The sequence below is a fragment of the Brachionichthys hirsutus genome, chromosome 24 (genome assembly GCF_040956055.1).
Source record: "Brachionichthys hirsutus isolate HB-005 chromosome 24, CSIRO-AGI_Bhir_v1, whole genome shotgun sequence".
NCBI lineage: Eukaryota > Metazoa > Chordata > Actinopteri > Lophiiformes > Brachionichthyidae > Brachionichthys > Brachionichthys hirsutus.
In genome coordinates, this window is record NC_090920.1 from 5173633 (window position 1) to 5199501 (window position 25869).

General features: G+C 52.0%; 4 protein-coding genes across 4 annotated transcripts in view; 2 read left to right on the top strand and 2 right to left on the bottom strand.

Annotated features, from left to right (window-relative positions):
- Positions 1-1870: 1870 nt before the first annotated feature.
- On the top strand, positions 1871-9248 carry cavin2b (caveolae associated protein 2b). Its single transcript, XM_068756438.1, has 6 exons — positions 1871-2211; positions 6444-6584; positions 6658-6759; positions 6875-7138; positions 7874-8026; positions 8172-9248. The coding sequence occupies exons 1-6, from the start codon at positions 1954-1956 to the stop codon at positions 8469-8471; spliced, it is 1218 nt and encodes a 405-aa protein (XP_068612539.1). The 5' UTR covers positions 1871-1953; the 3' UTR covers positions 8472-9248.
- Positions 9249-9931: 683 nt separating this feature from the next.
- Positions 9932-11041, bottom strand: arl11 (ADP-ribosylation factor-like 11). Its single transcript, XM_068756506.1, has 5 exons — positions 10915-11041; positions 10676-10741; positions 10485-10600; positions 10228-10405; positions 9932-10067 (listed from the first exon to the last, which is right to left on the bottom strand). The coding sequence occupies exons 1-5, from the start codon at positions 10942-10944 to the stop codon at positions 9939-9941; spliced, it is 519 nt and encodes a 172-aa protein (XP_068612607.1). The 5' UTR covers positions 10945-11041; the 3' UTR covers positions 9932-9938.
- Positions 11042-11727: 686 nt separating this feature from the next.
- eef1b2 (eukaryotic translation elongation factor 1 beta 2) lies at positions 11728-17100 on the top strand. Its single transcript, XM_068756335.1, has 7 exons — positions 11728-11883; positions 12430-12546; positions 12620-12752; positions 12824-12890; positions 13079-13204; positions 16508-16575; positions 16979-17100. The coding sequence occupies exons 1-7, from the start codon at positions 11804-11806 to the stop codon at positions 17063-17065; spliced, it is 678 nt and encodes a 225-aa protein (XP_068612436.1). The 5' UTR covers positions 11728-11803; the 3' UTR covers positions 17066-17100.
- A 6457-nt stretch (positions 17101-23557) lies between these two features.
- The window catches only part of dytn (dystrotelin), a 3860-nt gene continuing 1548 nt past the window's right edge, over positions 23558-25869 (bottom strand). Inside the window, exons 3-10 of the mRNA XM_068756224.1 lie at positions 25518-25632; positions 25383-25454; positions 25151-25314; positions 24746-24857; positions 24520-24656; positions 24211-24231; positions 23974-24115; positions 23558-23692 (exon numbers count right to left, since the gene is read on the bottom strand). Of these exons, the coding sequence (XP_068612325.1) occupies positions 23558-23692; positions 23974-24115; positions 24211-24231; positions 24520-24656; positions 24746-24857; positions 25151-25314; positions 25383-25454; positions 25518-25632 (898 nt within the window). The remainder of the gene's footprint in view (positions 23693-23973; positions 24116-24210; positions 24232-24519; positions 24657-24745; positions 24858-25150; positions 25315-25382; positions 25455-25517; positions 25633-25869) is intronic.

Genomic DNA, 25869 nt, shown 5'->3' on the forward strand with positions numbered 1-25869 from the left:
TGCTCAATTTACCATTAATCATTAATGATATTCATCTGCGTAAATACACTGATCATGTTTAACGATTACACTAATTATTAACAATGTTTTAACAAGGTAGGGAACAGATTTGACTTGTTCAGAAGTCTTTTATTTTATACAAACTCTTGAGGAACCATGGAAATAAACGTTTCACAAAGAATGGGGCTATCAATTGTTATTATTTTTTCTAATCTTCTGTTGTTTTAACAGGTAAAAAACAATTTACACTATTTGTATTATCTGTTGTCAATGGATCCCAAATAATAACCTTAATTGACACAGTAGAGAATATACATTATTAATTGACTTCAATACTTCAGATCTGTCAAGTAATATTAAAGAACCAACAGAAATATGACACAAATAGCAATTGCTAACGAGACCCATAGAAACCAATGGGAGCGGCTAAAGCTAACACAAAGAGTATTTAGAGGGCAAGATAAATAGACTGCACTTATACAGCGCTTTTCCCAGCTTTGCGGTGCTCAAAGCGCTTTACAATTAGGCCTCACATTCACCCATCCACACACACATTCACTCTCCAGTGGGCGACTGCAATTTGGGGTTCACCGAATACCATTATTGATCCCCCACCGGCTACTCATACTGTACGGAAAGGAAAATAAGAAGAAAAAAAAAGTTATCTGGTATTGTTCAGGAGGCCGGGCCAAATGTGGAGGCGGGCCATAGTTTGGTGACCCCTGATCTAAGGTTTAGAATAGATCATTCAGCTTAATGATTGCATGTGTATTATGATGTGTGTCCTACACCAGTTTCCGTAGTTCCCACTGCGCTGCTTCATATCCTTGTTCCAGGATACGGTCTTGCTGTAAAGCCATGCACGAGAGTTATAGTTAATAAAGAACGTACAAAATCGGTTTCAGCTCTTCTCACACAAACTTCCACAAATATTGCTTTTAAAAAGCTACTTTCCTGAAATAAAACCCTCCGTGATCCAAGCTATTTCATTATAGAATAGAAAGCCTTTATTGTCATTGCATAGTGGCTACACAATGATATTAGGAATAAATAAATAAATAATAATAAACATTATTATCTCTGTGATTGTTATGGTTGGTTCTAGGTGATTAATTATTCTGTCTCGGACTCTTGAACATTTTATAACCGATAACTGGCACTGCGTGATTACACTAGTTTTACTGCTGCTAATACACATCTGTGTATCCATGCACTGCTGCTGCTGCTGTTTTGTGATGTGTTCTGTACTTTTCATATCTTAGTCATTACTGTTACATGTTGCATGGCAATAAACAACTTCTGATTCTGATTCTGATTCTGATTAATGATACTTTCGGGTCTTCATGTGAGAGAACAAACCGGGCTTTGATCAAAGGGTGAGATCTTTCCACAAAGAGAGGCGGGGAGAGGTTTCCTTCCAGATGACTTCACCTGAAAAACATGAGGGGCAGAGAGAGAGAGAGAGAGAGAGGCTGTCTGAACCCTTTCTCCCTCCACCCACTCTGACAGTCGTCGTGGTAACAGGCTCCTCCCCTGGGTGCGGTGGAGAGACACTTTGAGTTTCAGGCTGGGCTGCAGAGAGAGAGTTAACCCTTCAGTGCCTGTTGACTCTGTGTTCCAGGTGTACCTCAGGTGAGTTCAGGGAGTCTTTTACTTTAACGTCATTCGCACTTCCCCGCCCGAACAACTTCTTACAATGAAAGGATGTTTTTCTCACCAATCAGCGTTCTAATTTAGGAATGCTATTCGTTTGGTAGTGAAGGAGTTAAAGGTGAGGCCGGTTCCAGAGTCGGAAAGTTTTTCCACCAATCCAAGCATAACACACACACACACACACACACACACACAGAGAGAGAGAGAGAGAGAGAGAGAGAGAAGGAGAGAGAGTGGGGCGGAGGTGGAGAACAATTTTTCTTCAGCAAAGGAACTTCCTAATGTTTTTGGTTTGAGTCGATGTGTGAACCCGGAGCCATCATGGTGACAACTGAGACCCACCAGAGCCAAGACCTACTGGTCCCCCCGCAGAACCAGGATCAGCTGAACCAGCAGGACCAGCCAGAGGAGAACCAGGCCTCCACATCCTCCCCTCTGGCAGGACTCATCCCAGAGACCCTGAGTCAGGGCCCCATCAGCGCCATCACTGTCCTCACTCTGCTCGATAAGCTGGTCAACATGCTGGACACGGTGCAGGAGAACCAGAACAAGATGGAGGTGAGCCATGGGTGGGGCCACGCCCAGTGTCAGGTCTGGCGGTTCAGGACAGAAGCTAGTACCGATGCACTTCCAGAAAGTCTGCATGAACCAAAGGGCTCTAATAATGTTTGATTTAGCTCAAACGACCGACGCAGCCAAAGCGTGTCTTTCCTGTAACCCAAACCCACTTCCTAAGAGGCTTCCACACTAACCCGAACCCGCTTCCTAAGAGGCTTCCACATTAACCCGAACCCACTTCCTAAGAGGCTTCCAAACTAACCCGAACCCACTTCCTAAGAGGCTTCCAAACTAACCCGAACCCACTTCCTAAGAGGCTTCCACATTAACCCGAACCCACTTCCTAAGAGCCTTCCACACTAACCCAAACCCACTTCCTAAGAGGCTTCCAAACTAACCCGAACCCACTTCCTAAGAGGCTTCCACACTAACCCGAACCCACTTCCTAAGAGCCTTCCACACTAACCCGAACCCACTTCCTAAGAGGCTTCCAAACTAACCCGAACCCACTTCCTAAGAGGCTTCCAAACTAACCCGAACCCACTTCCTAAGAGGCTTCCAAACTAACCCGAACCCACTTCCTAAGAGGCTTCCAAACTAACCCGAACCCGCTTCCTAAGAGGCTTCCACACTAACCCAAACCCACTTCCTAAGAGGCTTCCAAACTAACCCGAACCCACTTCCTAAGAGGCTTCCACATTAACCCGAACCCACTTCCTAAGAGGCTTCCAAACTAACCCGAACCCACTTCCTAAGAGGCTTCCACACGAACCCGAACCCACTTCCTAAGAGCCTTCCACACTAACCCGAACCCACTTCCTAAGAGGCTTCCAAACTAACCCGAACCCACTTCCTAAGAGGCTTCCACACTAACCCAAACCCACTTCCTAAGAGGCTTCCACACTAACCCGAATCCACTTCCTAAGAGGCTTCCACATTAACCCGAACCCACTTCCTAAGAGGCTTCCAAACTAACCCGAACCCACTTCCAAAGAGGCTTCCACACTAACCCGAACCCGCTTCCTAAGAGGCTTCCAAACTAACCCGAACCCACTTCCTAAGAGGCTTCCACACTAACCCGAACCCACTTCCTAAGAGGCTTCCACACTAACCCGAACCCACTTCCTAAGAGGCTTCCACACTAACCCGAACCCACTTCCTAAGAGGCTTCCACACTAACCCAAACCCACTTCCTAAGAGCCTTCCACACTAACCCGAACCCACTTCCTAAGAGGCTTCCAAACTAACCCGAACCCACTTCCTAAGAGGCTTCCAAACTAACCCGAACCCACTTCCTAAGAGGCTTCCAAAATAACCCGAACCCACTTCCTAAGAGGCTTCCAAACTAACCCGAACCCACTTCCTAAGAGGCTTCCAAACTAACCCGAACCCGCTTCCTAAGAGGCTTCCAAACTAACCCGAACCCACTTCCTAAGAGGCTTCCAAAATAACCCGAACCCACTTCCTAAGAGGCTTCCAAACTAACCCGAACCCACTTCCTAAGAGGCTTCCACACTAACCCGAACCCGCTTCCTAAGAGCCTTCCACACTAACCCGAACCCACTTCCTAAGAGGCTTCCAAACTAACCCGAACCCACTTCCTAAGAGGCTTCCAAACTAACCCGAACCCACTTCCTAAGAGCCTTCCACACTAACCCAAACCCACTTCCTTAGAGGCTTCCAAACTAACCCGAACCCACTTCCTAAGAGGCTTCCACATTAACCCGAACCCACTTCCTAAGAGGCTTCCACACTAACCCGAACCCACTTCCTTAGAGGCTTCCACATTAACCCGAACCCACTTCCTAAGAGGCTTCCACACTAACCCAAACCCACTTCCTTAGAGGCTTCCACACTAACCCGAACCCGCTTCCTAAGAAGCTTCCACACTAACCCAAACCCACTTCCTAAGAGGCTTCCACACTAACCCGAACCCACTTCCTAAGAGGCTTCCACACTAACCCGAACCCACTTCCTAAGAGGCTTCCAAACTAACCCGAACCCACTTCCTAAGAGGCTTCCAAACTAACCCGAACCCACTTCCTAAGAGCCTTCCACACTAACCCAAACCCACTTCCTTAGAGGCTTCCAAACTAACCCGAACCCACTTCCTAAGAGGCTTCCACATTAACCCGAACCCACTTCCTAAGAGGCTTCCACACTAACCCGAACCCACTTCCTTAGAGGCTTCCACATTAACCCGAACCCACTTCCTAAGAGGCTTCCACACTAACCCAAACCCACTTCCTTAGAGGCTTCCACACTAACCCGAACCCGCTTCCTAAGAAGCTTCCACACTAACCCAAACCCACTTCCTAAGAGGCTTCCACACTAACCCAAACCCACTTCCTTAGAAGCTTCCAAACTAACCCGAACCCACTTCCTAAGAGGCTTCCACACTAACCCGAACCCGCTTCCTAAGAGCCTTCCACACTAACCCGAACCCACTTCCTAAGAGGCTTCCAAACTAACCCGAACCCACTTCCTAAGAGGCTTCCAAACTAACCCGAACCCACTTCCTAAGAGCCTTCCACACTAACCCAAACCCACTTCCTTAGAGGCTTCCAAACTAACCCGAACCCACTTCCTAAGAGGCTTCCACATTAACCCGAACCCACTTCCTAAGAGGCTTCCACACTAACCCGAACCCACTTCCTTAGAGGCTTCCACATTAACCCGAACCCACTTCCTAAGAGGCTTCCACACTAACCCAAACCCACTTCCTTAGAGGCTTCCACACTAACCCGAACCCGCTTCCTAAGAAGCTTCCACACTAACCCAAACCCACTTCCTAAGAGGCTTCCACACTAACCCGAACCCACTTCCTAAGAGGCTTCCACACTAACCCGAACCCACTTCCTAAGAGGCTTCCAAACTAACCCGAACCCACTTCCTAAGAGGCTTCCAAACTAACCCGAACCCACTTCCTAAGAGCCTTCCACACTAACCCAAACCCACTTCCTTAGAGGCTTCCAAACTAACCCAAACCCACTTCCTAAGAGGCTTCCACATTAACCCGAACCCACTTCCTAAGAGGCTTCCAAACTAACCCGAACCCACTTCCTAAGAGCCTTCCACACTAACCCAAACCCACTTCCTTAGAGGCTTCCAAACTAACCCGAACCCACTTCCTAAGAGGCTTCCACATTAACCCGAACCCACTTCCTAAGAGGCTTCCACACTAACCCGAACCCACTTCCTTAGAGGCTTCCACATTAACCCGAACCCACTTCCTAAGAGGCTTCCACACTAACCCAAACCCACTTCCTTAGAGGCTTCCACACTAACCCGAACCCGCTTCCTAAGAAGCTTCCACACTAACCCAAACCCACTTCCTAAGAGGCTTCCACACTAACCCAAACCCACTTCCTTAGAGGCTTCCAAACTAACCCGAACCCACTTCCTAAGAGGCTTCCACATTAACCCGAACCCACTTCCTAAGAGGCTTCCACACTAACCCGAACCCACTTCCTTAGAGGCTTCCACATTAACCCGAACCCACTTCCTAAGAGGCTTCCACACTAACCCGAACCCACTTCCTAAGAGGCTTCCACACTAACCCGAACCCACTTCCTAAGAGCCTTCCACACTAACCCGAACCCACTTCCTAAGAGGCTTCCAAACTAACCCGAACCCACTTCCTAAGAGGCTTCCAAAATAACCCGAACCCGCTTCCTAAGAGGCTTCCAAACTAACCCGAACCCGCTTCCTAAGAGGCTTCCAAACTAACCCGAACCCGCTTCCTAAGAGGCTTCCAAACTAACCCGAACCCGCTTCCTAAGAGGCTTCCAAACTAACCCAAACCCACTTCCTAAGAGGCTTCCAAAATAACCCGAACCCACTTCCTAAGAGGCTTCCAAACTAACCCGAACCCACTTCCTAAGAGGCTTCCAAACTAACCCAAACCCACTTCCTTAGAGGCTTCCACACTAACCCGAACCCGCTTCCTAAGAAGCTTCCACATTAACCCGAACCCACTTCCTAAGAGGCTTCCACACTAACCCGAACCCGCTTCCTAAGAAGCTTCCAGGAAGCAGGAAGCCACTATAGGTCCGTGGCCCGATCCGCCCTTCCTTTCACGCGTTCCTTTCCCTGCCATGTGGACGTTGTTATCTTCAAAGAACGCTCCTTGTCCTTCAGGTGCTGATGGACTGCTGGTCCTACCTGGGGGGCTGGTTGTTCCCTAGTGGGCGTGTCCACCCCTCTCTTCAGGGAGTCTCGTCTCGTTTCAGGTGCATCAGGTGGAGATGGAGTCTGTGGTCAGAGGGATCCAGGCGGACATGACCAAACTGTCCAAGAGTCACAGCCACACCTCCAACACCGTCAGCAAGCTGCTGGACAAGAGCCGCAAGCTGTCCGTCACCATGAAGGAGGTGAGACGAGGAGGACGGCGTCGGGCTCCAGCTGCTGTCCTCGACTGACACTCAGAGTCTGGCGTTTTTGCAGGTGCGTGAGAAGATGGAGCGTCAGGGAGTTCAGGTGAAGAAGTTGGAGGCAAACCACGCCCACCTGGTCAACCGCAACAATTTCAAGGTTCTCATCTTCCAGGTGAGCGTGAGCAGAAGAACGTCCTCTCTGTTCCCCAGCAGGGCGCTGAGTGATATCCTTCCAGCGGCGTCGAAGCCGTCAACGTTCCTCCGGTTGCTGTTTCCATCACCTGCAGGAGGAGAACGAGATCCCCTCCAGCGTTTTCGTGAGGGACCCTCCTCCGTTTCCTCGTGACGAGATTTTGGAAGAAGTTGGAGAATCGGGCCCGGGCGTCATCGACGGAAAGCGCTCCCAGGAGGCGGGACTCCACGCCATCGACCTATCATCTGATGAGGATGTTGGACTGGAGGCGGAGCCTGATGAGGAGATGTGGCCTCATGATCTGGAGAACATGGAGAAATCCAGAGCTGAGAAACTGAAACGGTCCAGCCTGAAGAAGGTAAGGGCCACAGACAGGTGCAGACAGACAGGTAGGCCCGCAGACAGACAGGTAGGCCCGCAGACAGACAGGTAGGCCTGCAGACAGACAGGTAGGCCTGTAGACAGACAGGTAGGCCTGCAGACAGACAGGTAGGCCTGCAGACAGACAGGTAGGCCTGCAGGCAGACAGGTAGGCCTGCAGACAGACAGGTAGGCCCGCAGACAGACAGGTAGGCCTGCAGACAGACAGGTAGGCCTGCAGACAGACAGATAGGCCTGCAGACAGACAGGTAAGCCCGCAGACAGACAGGTAGGCCTGCAGACAGACAGGTAGGCCCGCAGGCAGACAGGTAGGCCTGCAGGCAGACAGGTAGGCCCGCAGGCAGACAGGTAGGCCTGCAGACAGACAGGTAGGCCCGCAGGCAGACAGGTAGGCCCGCAGACATACAGGTAGGCCTGCAGACAGACAGGTAGGCCCGCAGACAGACAGGTAGGCCCGCAGGCAGACAGGTAGGCCTGCAGGCAGACAGGTAGGCCTGCAGGCAGACAGGTAGGCCCGCAGGCAGACAGGTAGGCCCGCAGACATACAGGTAGGCCCGCAGACGGACAGATAGGCCTGCAGGCAGACAGGTAGGCCTGCAGACAGACAGGTAGGCCCGCAGACAGACAGGTAGGCCCGCAGACAGACAGGTAGGCCTGCAGACAGACAGGTAGGCCTGCAGACAGACCGGTGTAACTGGCTCATTCTCTGCAGGTGGACAGTCTCAAGAAGGCCTTTTCCAGGCAGAACATTGAGAAGAAGATGACAAAGATCGGAACAAAGATTGTGTCTCAGGAACAACGAGAGAAGATCAAACAAAGAACGTCCAGCCTGAAGGTTTCACCTCTGAGCTTCAGCATCAGGAAGGTACCGGCTTTCAGCCCTCCATCCCTCCCTCCCTCCCTCCCTCCCTCTCTCCCTCCATCCCTCCATCACACCAGACAAAGGTTGTCAGAGCAGCACGTTCTAAAGTTCACCTGCGTTCCTCTGAACGTTTTCTTTTTGATTGCAGCCTCGCAGCAACTCAGATCCTCAGCTCCCTGAGGCCCCCCCTCCGGGCGGGGAGTCCGGCGAGGTCGAGCTCTCCATGCCGAGCAGCACCGACCAGGAGGCCCCCTTTACCGAGGTCCACGCCCAGCTAGCTCCAGCTGAGAGGGAGGAGTTCAAGGAAGAGGAAGATAACGAAGAGGAGGAGAAGGGAGGAGAGGAGCTGGATCCGCCTGTGGTTTCAGAGGGAGTAAGTGTGGAGTATGCGCTCTCCTCCACCCTCCTTCACGAGGAGAAAGAGGAGGAGCTCCAGGAGACATCCTAAATACTAATTATTCTTTCATAGAGGTTCTGGCCAGAAAGCTAGATGAACAGTTCAACCAATCAGAGACGATCAATTGTCTTCATAGGCTCTGAGCTGTTCCTATTACACACACACGCATGCATGTATGCACACACACACACACACACACACACTCACACACACACTCACACACGCCTAAAGATACCAGCACGACAGGAGCCCGTTCAAATGTTCCTCCAGCAGTCCGCTGAGGTTCTCCTGGGTTCTCCCTTCTTTTCCGAGGGTCCCTCTGAAGTTCCAATGATCAATAAGTGGATCGGTTTGTGTGTGTGTGTGTCAGTATATTAACCAGCCTGTTGTCACTTTAACTGCTTATTAACACAATAGTGTATTGATTACTACAACAGTGACGATAAACTGATCAACAGACCTGATCAAACGGTTTGATCTGTGAAACATCTACAAAGACGGATCAATGATAAATCCTGATAAATGTTTCAATACTAGTCAGTTGTACAGTAAACTGAGGTTTCCTATATGTCAGACCGTTCTATTGATCCTAGCCAGATTGATATTGATCAGTTTAAGTATTGATCTTGTCCAGTGTCTTTTTTGAACCGTTTTGTCTTTTTGTTTTCAGGTCTAAAGTTACTGTTTGTTTGTTGTTTTAATGGAACATTACTTTGTTCTTGTGCCAAAGACCATTTCCTGTTTGACATGTGTTACCTGTGATGTCATCATTCCTCAGGTATGAGTCACCTGACATCTACATATCGTCAATAAAATGCTGAAGCCACATCTTTCTTTGCTTGTTCTCACGATTCCACTCTCCAACCATCACTCGTAGCGGTTTAGCATCGTTAGCTCCACAGATGAGGTGGCTAATAATGGTGAGGAGGCGGGCTTACATTTCATTGATCTTACTTCAGCATGATCGCGCCAAGGCCTCCAACTCAGCAGACCATAATACTCTCTCGCATTGGCCTTTCCGAGAGTCGCAGTGAAGTCAGAAAACCTCTCCGATCCACTTTACATGAGGGCGTCCCTCAGGGCTCCATCTTGGGCCCGACCTTGTTTTCCATCTACATAAACGATGTGGCCGAGGTTGTCGGTGCCTCTCGGACACACCTCCATGCTGATGACACCATCATCCACTCCTCCCACCCAGAAGTGGGAGGAGTGCAGATGCTGGTTGGGCCCTTTTGTCTAGGACCCCCCCCCCCCCTCCCGTGCTGGATCGCTACATCGTTACACTGGTCTCTCAGCATCAGGGACCAGCAGCCCGTCCAGGAGGTTCTTGGACCTTCAGCTGAAGCGCAGGTAAAACAGAACCGCGACTGCCGGACAGTTTCCCATTAGAGTTGCCAAAGATAATTTCCACTTATGTTTTAAATAAAACAGTTTAATTATCAATACGATCAGTTGCAAGTGCGTCCATGAACCCCCCCCCCCCCCCCCCCCATTCCCCCCGGGCCTCCCTCCTCTTCCTCAGCTCTTCTTGATCCGTTTGCTGATGGACACAAAGGCCTGTTGGAGACCGAGGCCCTTCAGAGCGCTGCAGGCCTGGACCTCCCACAGCCGGTCCTTGTAGCTCTGCAGGTCCAGCTGGTTGGAGACCTGCGGGACAAGGACGGTGGTGAGAGGAAGAGGAGAAAGGCCTCAGCTTCATCATCAGGAGGATTCCTTCTCCCCCTGCTGACCTGCTTGACTAGCGGTCTTTAAACGGAGGAGGAGGACCTGCTCTGGGTCGGCGGTCAGCCCAGAACCCGTTTCATACCTCTCGTATCGTCAGCGAATGTGGCAGATCCTTCTTGTTGGCCAGAACCATGAGAGGGATTCCTCGCAACCTCTCGTCACCAAGCACCTTCTGCAGAGCCTTCCGGGCCTCCGGCATCCGGGCCGGCTCACTGCTGTCCACCACAAACACCAGGGCCTCACAGTCGTCCAGGAAGAACCTGGACATGTACAGAAACCGCATAACACAACAGAACCCAGCACCACCTGCTTCATTTGGTGGGAGTGGCTTATATTCACTTCCAACTGGGCCTCATGCGCTTCTGTCCTCCGATGTCCCACAGCGTCAAAGATGTCTTTTTGTCCAGGTACAGAGTTCCCACATTAAATCCAATGGTTGGCGATGTTTCCATCACCTTCAAGTTAAGGACAGATATGGAGGTGAAGGTCATCCTCAACATGGAGTCTCTACCTGTTCAGTGGAGTCTCACCTGTCCCGTCAGCAGTCTGCTCAGCAGCGTGGACTTTCCAGCCGAGTCCAAGCCCATCAGGACCACCTGAACACACAATCACACCTGTTGACGTGAAGGAGGCCGACCCGGATAGTGCTACATGCTAATGTAGCAGCCGGTGCTAACATGAAAGCACCGGTTCCTGTCCGATACATCAGACATGGAATCAGACAGGCGAAACATGGACGCCGGTCTCTCAGGTGAGTGCGTGGATTTACCTGAGGAGCGGAGCTGTGACTTTGACCCATCAATCTTCTTCTAATGTGTACTCGCCTAAAACTCTGCCTGACTGATCTGTCGTCTGTGCTTCACTGAAACACACCTGTCCAACATCTCTCAGGTGTCGTCGGCGTTATTATGGCCATCGGCCAATAGGAGAGCAGCATCAGCTCAGAGCAGGCCATGTGACTGTGTGACAAGTCTGACTACATTTTTGTACTGGGCAGGTGAGGTGCTGAATTCAGATCAGTATATATATATATATATATATACTGATATATATATACACAGTATACACATATGTGTATATATCTAATCTGTGATACCATTTCCCTCTGGGATGAATTAAGTATTTTGACTTGCTTGATTTAACCTGTCACATCAAATAAAGAAATGATGAGTCACACGCCTGGAAATGAAAGAGGAGGCGTGGCATCTCTTCGCTGTGTCAGCGGCAACCTGAAACCGTATTGATCGGGTCAGGGGTGGGTGGCACAGTGGGTAGCGCTGTCTCCTCACGGCAGGAAGGTTCTGGGTTCAATGCCTTTCTGAGTTTCCTTCCAATCACATGCAGCTCAATGACTTGATCAATAATTCTCTGTGTGGCCGCCATATGCTGGCGACGTGTCCAGGGTGTACCCCGCCTCTCTCCAGTAGTCAGCTGGGATAGACCCCAGCAACATGGTGATCAATAATCTTTAGGATGAAATTTGTCATCGCTTCCTTTCTGACGTTGAATCAATTCTGTATTTGCACAGACTTCTTCTTCTGTCTTCTTGTCACTGGGGGAGGAGCAGCGCGCTGGGGGGAGGAGTTAATTCTGTCTCCGGGTATAAGGTCTCCTCTCGCCGCCTCCTCGCTCCTTCTCCGTCCTCCACACCCCGCATCATGGGCTTCGGTGACCTGAAGTCTGCCTCCGGCCTCAAAGTGCTGAACGACTTCCTGGCGGACCGGAGCTACGTCGAGGGGTCAGTAGGACGCCGGACTCGAACGCGACGGCGGCTCCGTCGCGGAGGAACCGCCATCTTGGCTCTACGTTGCGCTGAAGGTGGCTAAGAGTTAGCTGGCGTGTTGCGAGCGGAATGCGACGTCCAGGCTTGAAATGCGAGCTGGGTGGACGAGCGGTAGAAGGAAACAGCCCGGCTTCAGGCCTGAACTTGGTTTTGTTGGCTTTGAAGCGGCCGCATGCTATCGCTAGTTAGCAGCGGCCGTATGCTATCGCTAGCTAGCTAGCTAGCAGCAGCGGCCGTATGCTATCGCTAGCTAGCTAGCAGCAGCCGCCGTATGCTATCGCTAGCTAGCTAGCAGCGGCCGCCGCATGGTGCTAACCTGCAGACGAGCTGCGGCGCGTCTCCTTCAGCAGCCACGTCGATTTTAAATGTTTAAATGCTCGATAATCGCTTATCTATATGCTAATGTCTGATTTACAATGAACAACTTGATCCGAGGTTCAGTTACTGATTATTATATTGCGGATTAAATGTGATGTTTGATCTCTCCTGCTGACGTCACAGGTTTGTCCCATCTCAGGCCGACGCGGCGGTTTTCGACGTCCTCTCCTCCCCGCCCCCAGCAGAGCTCTGCCACGCTCTCAGGTGGTTCAACCACATCAAGTCTTACCAGAGGAACAGGTGAGGAGTGACGTCATGAGATGTGGGGAGAGGAGGTGTGGCCTGTGCTGTAACCCTGCTCTGCTACTGACAGTCTCCCAGGTGTGAAGAAGCCTCTGGGGCAATACGGCCCCGCAGGTGTGGCCGACACCACCTCTGGCTCCGCCCCCACGTCGAAGGACGACGATGATGACGATGACATCGACCTGTTCGGGTCAGACGAAGAGGTGACCGCCGCTGCAGCCTGCGTGTCTGTTCCACTGAGGTCGGGCTTCATGCCCTGCTCTTCGTCTTGCAGGAAGACGTTGAGATGACCCGGCTGAAGGAGAAACGTCTGGCAGAGTACGCCGCCAAGAAGGCCAAGAGTACGTGACATCATCACACAGCCAGTGACATCATCAGTGTTCCCGCGCTTTGCGTGATGATCAACCAATCACCATCTTTCGGCTGACTGCCTGATGGACGCCTTGTTTGTCTGACAACCAGCAGTTAATGTCTTTATGGTGGCCCGAAGTGGTTGCTGTGGTAACTGACTATGACCGCTCTCTTCCAGAGCCCGCCCTCATCGCCAAGTCTTCGATCCTATTGGACGTCAAGCCGTGGGACGACGAGACAGACATGGTCAAACTGGAGGAGTGCGTTCGCAGTGTTCAGATGGACGGGCTGGTCTGGGGACAGTGTAAGAGTACTACACAGTACTGCAGTATTCAGGGGGAGACGGTGTAATGGTACTACACAGTACTGCAGTATTCAGGGGGAGACGGTGTAATGGTACTACACAGTACTGCAGTATTCAGGGGGAGACGGTGTAATGGTACTACACAGTACTGCAGTATTCAGGGGAGACGGTGTAATGGTACTACACAGTGCTGCAGTATTCAGGGGGAGACGGTGTAATGGTACTACACAGTGCTGCAGTATTCAGGGGGAGACGGTGTAATGGTACTACACAGTACTGCAGTATTCAGGGGGAGACGGTGTAATGGTACTACACAGTACTGCAGTATTCAGGGGGAGACGGTGTAATGGTACTACACAGTACTGCAGTATTCAGGGGAGACGTAATGGTACTATTCAGGGGGAGACGGTGTAATGGTACTACACAGTACTGCAGTATTCAGGGGGAGACGGTGTAATGGTACTACACAGTACTGCAGTATTCAGGGGAGACGTTGTAATGGTACTACACAGTGCTGCAGTATTCAGGGGGAGACGGTGTGATGGTACTACACAGTGCTGCAGTATTCAGGGGGAGACGTTGTAATGGTACTACACGGTACTGCAGTATTCAGGGGAGACGTTGTAATGGTACTATTCAGGGGGAGACGGTGTAATGGTACTACACAGTACTGCAGTATTCAGGGGGAGACGGTGTAATGGTACTACACAGTACTGCAGTATTCAGGGGGAGACGGTGTAATGGTACTACACAGTACTGCAGTATTCAGGGGAGACGTTGTAATGGTACTACACAGTACTGCAGTATTCAGGGGAGACGTAATGGTACTATTCAGGGGGAGACGGTGTAATGGTACTACACAGTACTGCAGTATTCAGGGGGAGACGGTGTAATGGTACTACACAGTGCTGCAGTATTCAGGGGGAGACGGTGTAATGGTACTACACAGTACTGCAGTATTCAGGGGGAGACGGTGTAATGGTACTACACAGTACTGCAGTATTCAGGGGGAGACGGTGTAATGGTACTACACAGTACTGCAGTATTCAGGGGGAGACGGTGTAATGGTACTACACAGTACTGCAGTATTCAGGGGGAGACGGTGTAATGGTACTACACAGTGCTGCAGTATTCAGGGGGAGACGGTGTAATGGTACTACACAGTGCTGCAGTATTCAGGGGAGACGGTGTAATGGTACTACACAGTACTGCAGTATTCAGGGGGAGACGGTGTAATGGTACTACACAGTACTGCAGTATTCAGGGGGAGACGGTGTAATGGTACTACACAGTACTGCAGTATTCAGGGGAGACGTTGTAATGGTACTACACAGTACTGCAGTATTCAGGGGGAGACGGTGTAATGGTACTACACAGTACTGCAGTATTCAGGGGGAGACGTTGTAATGGTACTACACAGTGCTGCAGTATTCAGGGGAGACGTTGTAATGGTACTACACAGTGCTGCAGTATTCAGGGGGAGACGGTGTAATGGTACTACACAGTACTGCAGTATTCAGGGGGAGACGTTGTAATGGTACTACACAGTACTGCAGTATTCAGGGGGAGACGGTGTAATGGTACTACACTGTACTGCAGTATTCAGGGGGAGACGGTGTAATGGTACTACACAGTGCTGCAGTATTCAGGGGGAGACGGTGTAATGGTACTACACTGTACTGCAGTATTCAGGGGAGACGTAATGGTACTATTCAGGGGGAGACGGTGTAATGGTACTACACAGTACTGCAGTATTCAGGGGGAGACGGTGTAATGGTACTACACAGTACTGCAGTATTCAGGGGAGACGTTGTAATGGTACTACACTGTACTGCAGTATTCAGGGGAGACGTAATGGTACTATTCAGGGGGAGACGGTGTAATGGTACTACACAGTACTGCAGTATTCAGGGGGAGACGGTGTAATGGTACTACACAGTACTGCAGTATTCAGGGGAGACGTTGTAATGGTACTACACAGTACTGCAGTATTCAGGGGGAGACGGTGTAATGGTACTACACAGTGCTGCAGTATTCAGGGGGAGACGGTGTAATGGTACTACACAGTGCTGCAGTATTCAGGGGGAGACGGTGTAATGGTACTACACGGTACTGCATTATTCAGGGGGAGACGGTGTAATGGTACTACACAGTACTGCAGTATTCAGGGGAGACGTAATGGTACTATTCAGGGGGAGACGGTGTAATGGTACTACACAGTACTGCAGTATTCAGGGGGAGACGGTGTAATGGTACTACACAGTACTGCAGTACTCAGGGGAGACGGTGTAATGGTACTACACTGTACTGCAGTATTCAGGGGAGACGTTGTAATGGTACTATTCAGGGGGAGACGGTGTAATGGTACTACACAGTACTGCAGTATTCAGGGGGAGACGGTGTAATGGTACTACACAGTACTGCAGTATTCAGGGGGAGACGGTGTAATGGTACTACACAGTACTGCAGTTTAATAGTACTACACAGTACTGCAGTATTCAGGGGAGACGGTGTAATGGTACTACACAGTGCTGCAGTATTCAGGGGGAGACGGTGTAATGGTACTACACAGTACTGCAGTATTCAGGGGAGACGGTGTAATGGTACTACACAGTACTGCAGTATTCAGGGGAGGCGGTTTAATAGTACTACACAGTACTGCAGTATTCAGGGGGAGACGGTGTAATGGTACTACACAGTACTGCAGTATTCAGGGGGAGACGGTGTAATGGTACTACGCAGTACTGCAGTTTAATAGTACTACACAGTACTGCAGTATTCAGGGGGAGACGGTGTAATGGTACTACACAGTACTGCAGTATTCAGGGGGAGATGGTGTAATGGTACTATTCAGGGGGAGACGGTGTAATGGTACTACGCAGTACTGCAGTTTAATAGTACTACACAGTACTGCAGTATTCAGGGGGAGACGGTGTAATGGTACTACACAGTACTGCAGTATTCAGGGGGAGATGGTGTAATGGTACTATTCAGGGGGAGACGGTGTAATGGTACTACGCAGTACTGCAGTATTCAGGGGAGACGGTGTAATGGTACTACGCAGTACTGCAGTTTAATAGTACTACACAGTACTGCAGTATTCAGGGGGAGACGGTGTAATGGTACTACACAGTACTGCAGTATTCAGGGGAGACGGTGTAATGGTACTATTCAGGGGGAGACGGTGTAATGGTACTACACAGTACTGCAGTATTCAGGGGAGACGTTGTAATGGTACTACGCAGTACTGCAGTTTAATAGTACTACACAGTACTGCAGCACATGACTGGTTTCTCTCTGCAGCTAAACTGGTCCCGGTGGGATACGGCATCAAGAAGCTGCAGATCGGCTGCGTGGTGGAAGACGACAAGGTGAGCCGGTCGACCCTGTCCCCGCGTGTCTCCTGTATTTGTGTCCCTGCGTGTCTCCTGTATTTGTGTCTCCTGTATTTGTGTCCCCGCGTGTCTCCTGTATTTGTGTCCCTGCGTGTCTCCTGTATTTGTGTCCCTGCGTGTCCTGTATTTGTGTCCCCGCGTGTCTCCTGTATTTGTGTCCCCGCGTGTCTCCTGTATTTGTGTCCCCGCGTGTCTCCTGTATTTGTGTCCCTGCGTGTCTCCTGTATTTGTGTCTCCTGTATTTGTGTCCCTGCGTGTCTCCTGTATTTGTGTCCCTGCGTGTCTCCTGTATTTGTGTCCCTGCGTGTCCTGTATTTGTGTCCCCGCGTGTCTCCTGTATTTGTGTCTCCGCGTGTCTCACCTGCGCTCTGTCCACCAGGTGGGCACCGACCTGCTCGAGGAACACATCACGGCCTTCGAGGATTACGTTCAGTCGATGGACGTCGTCGTCTTCAACAAGATCTGAAAATACTTTATCAATAAAAAGCACTTGAACACAAACTGTCTGTTCCTGTTACTGGTCTCGGGTCGGGTGACGCGGTAGTAACGCGCACCTTCCGGTGACGTCAGCGGCGCGACGCGGGTTCCTTTCATTTGACAAACAGGTCAGTTCACTGTCCGGCCTCTGGGGGGCAGCACGCCGCTGTTCATGTGGCCCTTTCACGTAACAGAAGAACAAGACCGGAAACTGAACGGATCGGGACAGCCGCACGGCGGATGACGCGTGATCGTTACCCGCAACAGCGAGCAGCTGCAGGTAATAACGTTCATCGATCAGTATCGGCGTGATTGTCCTGAACCGGCCAATCACCTTCTCTATGAAGCCGAGAGTCACAGCATGCTAACAGCTAGTCGGCAGCTAACACTAGTAGCTGCCCGAGGGGCGGAGACGCGTCACCGGAAGCTGTCACGTGGTCACAGCATGGATTGCTCTGATTATTGATTCTCCATGATGAGATTTGCGCGGCAGCGTTGGACCCGTCTGAAGGTGACGTCATAGACCTGTCAGTTATTATGCCTGGTCATAAGTGTCGTGTTCCTTCGCTTCTTCCCCGGTTGGATGACTGAAGGTTCGGCGCTCATTAATGAATCAAGTTGTTATTCAGGAAACAATTGATTTGTCTTCGGCCGAGGTCCGCCGAACCCCGGAGACACATTCTGGTTCGAAGACATCTGAGACCGCAAACCAAGAGCACTTCTCAAAAGCCCGTGGGTGGAGCCAGCTGGCCTCCCAGTTCAGACGGAGCTTCATCCACGTCCCCGTCAGGAGACTGACCGGGAACAGGACACTGAGGGGGGACAGGAGGCTGAGGGGGGACGGGAGACTGACCGGGAACAGGACACTGAGGGGGGACGGGAGACTGACCGGGAACAGGACACTGAGGGGGGACAGGAGACTGAGGGGGGACGGGAGACTGACCGGGAACAGGACACTGAGGGGGGACGGGAGACTGACCGGGAACAGGACACTGAGGGGGGACAGGACACCGAGGGGGGACGGGAGACTGACCGGGAACAGGACACTGAGGGGGGACGGGAGACTGACCGGGAACAGGACACTGAGGGGGGACAGGACACTGAGGGGGGACGGGAGACTGACCGGGAACAGGACACTGAGGGGGGACGGGAGACTGACCGGGAACAGGACACTGAGTGGGGACGGGAGACTGACCGGGAACAGGACACTGAGTGGGGACAGGAGGCTGAGGGGGGACAGGACACTGAGGGGGGACGGGAGACTGACCGGGAACAGGACACTGAGGGGGGAGAGGAGGCTGAGGGGGGACAGGAGACTGAGGGGGGACAGGACACTGAGGGGGGACGGGAGACTGACCGGGAACAGGACACTGAGGGGGGAGAGGAGACTGACGGGGGACAGGAGACTGACCGGGAACAGGACACTGAGGGGGGACGGGAGACTGACCGGGAACAGGACACTGAGGGGGGACGGGAGACTGACCGGGAACAGGACACTGAGGGGGGACGGGAGACTGACCGGGAACAGGAGGCTGAGGGGGGACAGGAGACTGAGGGGGGACAGGAGACTGAGGGGGGACAGGAGACTGAGGGGGGACGGGAGACTGACCGGGAACAGGACACTGAGGGGGGACGGGAGACTGACCGGGAACAGGACACTGAGGGGGGAGAGGAGGCTGAGGGGGGACAGGAGACTGAGGGGGGACGGGAGACTGACCGGGAACAGGACACTGAGGGGGGAGAGGAGACTGAGGGGGGACAGGAGACTGAGGGGGGACAGGACACTGAGGGGGGACGGGAGACTGACCGGGGACAGGACACTGAGGGGGGAGAGGAGACTGACGGGGGACAGGGGACGATGGTTTGGGTTGTAGGACGTCGAGCCACACTTTCGATTACACTCGTTCATTTATTGTGTGTCTAAACGGCAGTGAAAACGTTTTTTCGTTGTCGTCGCCGTTGATTTGGGTGTTTTTAGACGGCGGCATTAAATTGTTGAAGTATTTTATCTGGAAACGTTGATTTGAGTTCCGAGCTCGGTCCAGGAACGAAGTCCTAAAGCCTCGGACCCCTGGTTTAGTGTCCAGTCCTGCTGGGCGGAACCCGGAGAACCCGGAGAACCCACACAGACATGAAAACATACAAACTCCTCACAGAGGAATCATCTTCATCAGCCACACGTGATAGATTTATTGCCTCGTCCACCTGTATCTGTATGACAGGATGTGGGCGGAGTCTCAGCCAGGACCATCCAGGTGTAAGCCCAGTAGACAGGGTTACTGCGGATACTGCAGAGTCCTGTACAGCAACCTGGAACAGGTGAGAGCATGACAGCCGACCAATCGGAGTTCGATGCTGCTTGATGACATCATCGGTTTCGTCTCTCAGCACCTGTCGAGTCTCCAACACCTGGACCGTGTCCAGACGTCCCCCCGGGGCTCCGGCAGCACCTCCGTCACCAAACCAAGCCTGCTGGAGCGCTTCCTGCAGGACGTCCTACAGCACCACCCCCACCGCTACGAGGACCCCAGGTAGCCATGACGACGTACCCTGATTGATCTCCATGTTAGCACGTAGCCGTGAAGCTTGATCGAAACGTCTTCCGTCAGGCCGTCCCACGCTGACCTCCCGTCAGTCTCCTCGCCCCCTTTGCCCAGGGAGCAGCTCGATGACCTCCACGTCTCTGACGATGACCTGTCTCTGGGTACCTGTGAACACCTGTCCAGCTCTGACCACACCTCCCGTCAGCCTCCCATTCAGGAAGACAGCCAATCAGAAGGAGCCACAGAGGGGCACACTCAAGAGAGAGCGTCTGCACCGTTCAGAGAGGGCACACCCCCATCTCCCACACAGACTCCGCCCCCTGTCCACAGGAAGGCCCACAGGAAGACAAACAAGAGGAAAACCAACCAATCGTCGTCCTCCTCCTCACCGCCACGCGACAATAGCGACCCAAACCCCCGATCAGGACCCTGCCTCCGACCGGACCCGGGCCCTCGGGGCCCCTCACAGCTGCTGCCCTGGTTGACCTGGGAGAAGGGGAGGAGGGAGGTGGCATTCCCTTCAGACCCCCTGAAGGAGACCACAGAGGAGGTGGGTCATGTCACGTTCTTCACACAATGTATTGATTAGTATTAATCAATTAACCCTTGTGGTTCAGGGTCCTCGTGGGAGTTGATTTCTGGTGAAGTGGGGTCAGGGGTTGAAGTCCTGACATCCATGTCAAAGGTGATTTAGGGTAACTCAGGTGATCATCAGTGTTTCTGTGTTTCAGGTGTGTCGTTACGGTGTCACACCCTCAACCTGCCAGCAGGCGGAGTCAGAGAGCTTCCACCTCTCCATGGAAACACAGAGTGATGACTGGGACTCACCTGTACAGGTAAGAGTCAGGGTCGCAGCAGCCAGAGGCGAGACCGTTCGAGGTTCTAAAGCTGGAACGTCTCTCCGCAGGAGGTTCTGGGACGAACACCTGTCCAGGCCAGCCAGGCGGCGGACCTGAGCCGTCTGATGGACGCTGAGGTACAGCTGGACGGCCAGGTGTACTCACAACAGCTCGTTGCCACCCTTCAAAGAGAGCGTGGCGCTAGGGGCGGAGCCACGCAGGACAAAGGTTTCTGGACGTTCCCTGTTGAGGAAGTCCCGGGACCCTTTCATGGGAAAAGTTGGGCCCAGTTCAAACAGGAGGACGAGGAGAGGGTGGAGAGACTCGTCCACCAGTTCCGAAAGGACACCTTCATCTGCTACTTTGACAGCGAGTCCCTGGCCAGGTACGACCACCTGCACGCAGGTGTATTCGCCTCGGTAGGGTGGACGGACGGACGGACGGACGGACGGACGTGGCATTGATTGTCTAAACCTGTCCTTGGTCTGGGTCCTTCAGCCGCTTCGTTAGCACGAGAACCACAGGTCCAACGCTGTCCCCACTTTACGCCACTGGCCCCTCCCTTTTCACCAGTGTCCTACCTGTCCCTGCTGAGACACCAAGCTGACCGCTTATCAGGCAGGTAACGCTGTTGTCATCTCCATCAGGTACGGGAGGAGGAGCCAAAAAGAGAAGGGGTGTGGTCAGAACGAAGGGGTGGAGCCAGACACTTGCCTTCTGCCTTTATTAGACTGCAATGAGAACGATTCAAGGCCCATCAAGAGGAGGAGGAGAGAGAGGCGGGGCCTCAGAGTGGCATCCAGGTGTCAGGTGAGAGCAGGTGTCTGATGGGACGTGCTTTTGGGGCAGACGTTCAAACCTGCTTCTGCTCCTTTAGGTGGTCAAAATCAGTCACGGCACTCAGACTGTCCGACTGGACATCCCGGCTGTCCATCAGCCAGCTTCAGATGCCACGCCCTTCAGCGTCCCAGCAGCCAATCAACGTGAAGTAGAGCGGACTCCCGATGTAGACACGTGGCGCGTTCTCCCTCCGTCGTACGCCAACATTATCACACCTGTGCAGCCTCGTACCTCTCTGGTCTACCTTCTCTGCTCCCCCTCTGGCCACGCCCAAGCATCAGGCCCAGGCTCCGCCTCCAAGCGTTGCAGGAGAAAGAGACGTCCCCTGGATCTGCAGGGGTTAAAAGTCAAATACAAACAAGTTCCCGTCCGGTTCTACGACCCCAGCAGTCAGCGCATCCTAAAGAACCCGCCGAAAGGCTCGACCCAACGCCCACCGCCACCTTGTGTCCGTCAGCTGTTCAGGAGTCTGAGTCCAGACCTGAACGCTGACAGGGCATTGGGGGAGGGCGTGTCAGGATCCTCAAAGATCAAAGGACGGGACCCAGCCAAGACGGGACAACAGGAAACAGTCAGGAGGCGGGGCGGGATATCTCAAACGCCGGCCCCTTCACTTCACCGTTGCAGAAGACCTAGCGGGACACACCCCCAACCATCCAAGAAAAGGACCAAGGCTCTGGCCACGCCCCTCCGAGCAAGAAGGGAGGGCCTGCGGCGTTCAGGACCTGCCAGGAAATGCCCTCCCTCGCTTTGCCGGAGAGGGCGGGGCTGCGAGAGGACTCGAAGGTAACGGAATAGAATAGAATAGAATAGAACTTTATTGTCGTTACACACGGGGATGCAATGAAATTAAGTTAAGCAGGTCTGCACAGTGCAAAAGTTCTAATAGTTTTTTATTGCTTTAAATCACGAGTTCTGTGTTGAGACTTTCATTTTCTGTTCGGCTGTTTGGTCCGCTTTAAACGGACCAGAGTTCTCGTCTGAACTCTGGTGCGGATCAAACAGGTGAACTCGGGTCGCCTGCAAGGGAACCCTGGTTCTGATCAGTGTGACAGCAGAACCGGACCAAATCGAACCGAGTTCTTGTGGTCCAGTGTGAAGACGACCTCAGTGTCCATTTTGCCCGTATCCTGTTGGGGGCGCTGTCACCGAACCATTAACGGCAATGCAAGGAGCTGGAAGCGTCATTTCAGTGGGTTGTCTTCAACCAAGTCCTTGAGTGTGAGTGGACCAGACCTCAGAAAGGACATGTCCAACAGCTCTGGACATGTCAATGTGGCCTTGATTCTTATGACAGGGAAATTCGAAGGAAGCTTTAAAAGCTCACGCCCAACATTCGAGCAGAGTAACTTTGCTTCGTGAGCTCCTGACATCTCTGGGGGTTACGGGTTCGATTCCAATCCGAAGACTAAAAGAGGGTTGCAGAGGACACTTGTGGGCGGTGCTCATTGGTGACCATGAAGGTGACGACAGCACAGCGCTGGCGTCACATCCTGAAAGCACCCAGGACCACCTCCAACAGCGTCAACCAGGTGATGGACCAAGTCCCCCACCTGGTCTGCAGCCTTCAGAAGCTCCGCCCTCCTGCTGTCATCTGAAATCGGAAGGGTTAAAGCTGATTGGTGCTGATAAATGGATAAGACAGGGCAGGGTAGCAGGACAGGACACATATGGGCTAATTCTATAGCATATTGACACAGGAAGTGACATCATTGACACCATGCATGCGCTGGTTCAATATATTATTGCTGCCTTATTTATCAAACTGATTGGAATTATTATTGAAAATCACCAATCAAAGGAATGGAAGATGAATAATCTATTGCTGGTTCTAAACATTCTGCGTGTGTGTGTGGGTGGGTGTGGCCTACGTGTGAATGACTCGTGCGTGTGCTAAAGGGTGAAGCGGATTTGTCCTTGTGGATTAATAAAGATTCTTCTTAATTATAAATTAAATTGCTTTGAAGTCTTTGATTTTGTATCCATCCTGACATCTTTGATGCAATATTGTAATAGAAAGTGCAGTTTGGGTTTACAACCGATAAAAACGCTTGTAACGATCACACGTGACTTTGAGCGTGCTCCGTTGGCCACGCCGTGATCGGGACTTCACCCTCCACAGCAGAAGGTGGCGCTGTGACTCTGGTTCCTTTGCACCAGCTCTTTCTGACATCACCGACTCACCTGTCTGTCTCTCTCTCCACTCGTCTGTCTCCATCTCAGCCTTCAGTCTCTCCACAGCCTCCTGCAGCAGCTCATCTAGACTACAGGTCCCACAATCCCATTCTTCAACCTCTTCAGACGGACAGGTTCCCTTATTTTGAGGGCCACGTTCCTCTGTGCCATCTTGGTGTCCCACAGGAAGACAGAGAAACCTGCCGGCTGCGTCTTCGCCTTCACAATGGGTGTCATGTGACAAAGCTGTGACCAAGTGCATTGTGGGAGAAGGAGATCGCTGTTCTTCCTCACTGCATGGCCCATCGTCTTCGCCTCCCTCCGAGCCTGATGTGGTGACATTGCTCTCTGTCTCCGATTGGACACTTGGGCTCATTTTGTTGGTGTTGCTTTGAGCTTCCATCTTGTTCAGAGCCTGAAGAGCAGCAACTGTGTGAGACAACATCTGCTGGTTCAAAGGTCACACACAGCCGACTCAGACACCTGTCAGGTCTGCTGACCTTTGTGAGCATCGTCTGTAGATTCAGGCTCTCTTCTCTCAGTGTCTCCATGGTAACCTCCATCTCAGAACACCTGTTCCCCAAGACGTCCTGCTCTGATTGGACCGTGAGCCTCCAGGCCTGCAGCTGCTGCTCCAACAACCTGGAGAACAGAAGAAGAAGACGATGATGATGATGATGGTGGTGTCAATGACGACTCACTCCAGACAGACAACGATTGGTTGGTTCTGGTCTCACCATTTGTCTCTCTGAAGGTTTCTAACTTCAGTGAGGAGAGACGATGCCTAATAAATGACATCATCATCATCATCATCATCATCATCATCACAGTGCAGTCATGAGGTCACCTGCTGGGGCTTGCTATCGACCTGCAGCGATTCAGAACAGGCAGGAGATCGTACTGAGGCATCGTGGGAGACAACTCTTTGATTGGCAGCTGAGACAGCCAATGGGGTTGGCAGATCATCGGGGGGCGGGCTGAGGAGCAAACCCAAAGGTGTATTTACTCCGAACGCAAATGTGAAAGGAGTATTGGTGCGACTTTACCTGCTCAGGTAAAGCGCTCCTTGCTCCGCCCTCATGATTGCTGTTCTCATATCAGCCTCTCTCTGAGAGTATCGCCGTGGTAACAGAGCGTGACGAGCGTTGCGTGCTAAGGAGGACAGAGACTCTCTCCATGTGGGCTGATGGACAGACAGAAAATGAACGTCTAACGGCCTCAACCAGAGCCCATCTCCATGGCAACAGAGTGTGAGGAGACAACACCTGTTACCTGTGTGCAGAACTCCATCATTGGATGTCGACTCTTGTGTTTGGCTGTCTCTCTGTCTGAGAGGAAGCAGCTCTGACACACCTGAACATTCACACACTTCCTGCAGCGATACCTGAAAATAATTAGTTTAGTTAACCTTCATTAGAGCCTGCTTAACACTGACTGGAGTCTGCTACACTAGAGCCTGGTAAACGAGAGTTAACTAAACTAGAGTCTGCTAAACTAGCATCTGGTAAACTAGTCTGCTAAACTAGAGGTTGCTAAACTAGTCTGCTAAACTAATGTCAACTAAACTAGTCTGCTAAACTAGTATGCTAAACTAGTCTGCTAAACTAGAGTCTGCTAAACTAGTCTGCTAAACTAGTCTGGTTAATCTTCAGTTCGAGTCGACGTATACCCGGTTACCTGAGTCCAGTAATGGGGAAGGACTTGCAGGTATGACAGCGCACGCCGTGCGTGACCTTCTGACTGACGGCTAGACGATACAGGGTCGGTAACCACAGCAACAGGTGTGGCTCACTCTGCAGCCACGACAGCACCTGCTGTTTACCTGCCTTTGGGGTGGACACCTGAAAGAGAAACCGAGTCAGTTCATCATCATGACACGCAGCACCGGGCGCCAGTTCTGCTTCCTCACCCCTTTAAAACAGGAACTGACAGCCGCCTCCACGGCGCCAAACGGCACGTCTTCCTGGACGGCTGACGGAATCTGCACATACAGGAGGCGGAGTCACCAATGGACAGACTCAAGTGGGCTACTCAAATAATTTACCTGGCTGAGGTCATCCAATAAACACCTGAGTCCAGACCTGCTGACTGACCCACAACCGTCCTCTGCAAGCCCAACAAGAGCTGCAAGAGCACGAGGGAGTTTTAATACGACTGCTCTATCAGAGACAGAGAGACAGGCAGAGACAGACAGGCAGAGACAGACAGGCAGAGAGACAGGCAGACAGACAAACAGACAGAGACAGGCGGAGAGACAGACAGGCAGAGAGACAGAGAGACAGACAGAGAGACAGGCAGAGAGACAGACAGGCAGAGACAGACAGGCAGAGAGACAGGCAGACAGACAGACAGACAGAGACAGGCAGAGAGACAGACAGGCAGAGACAGACAGGCAG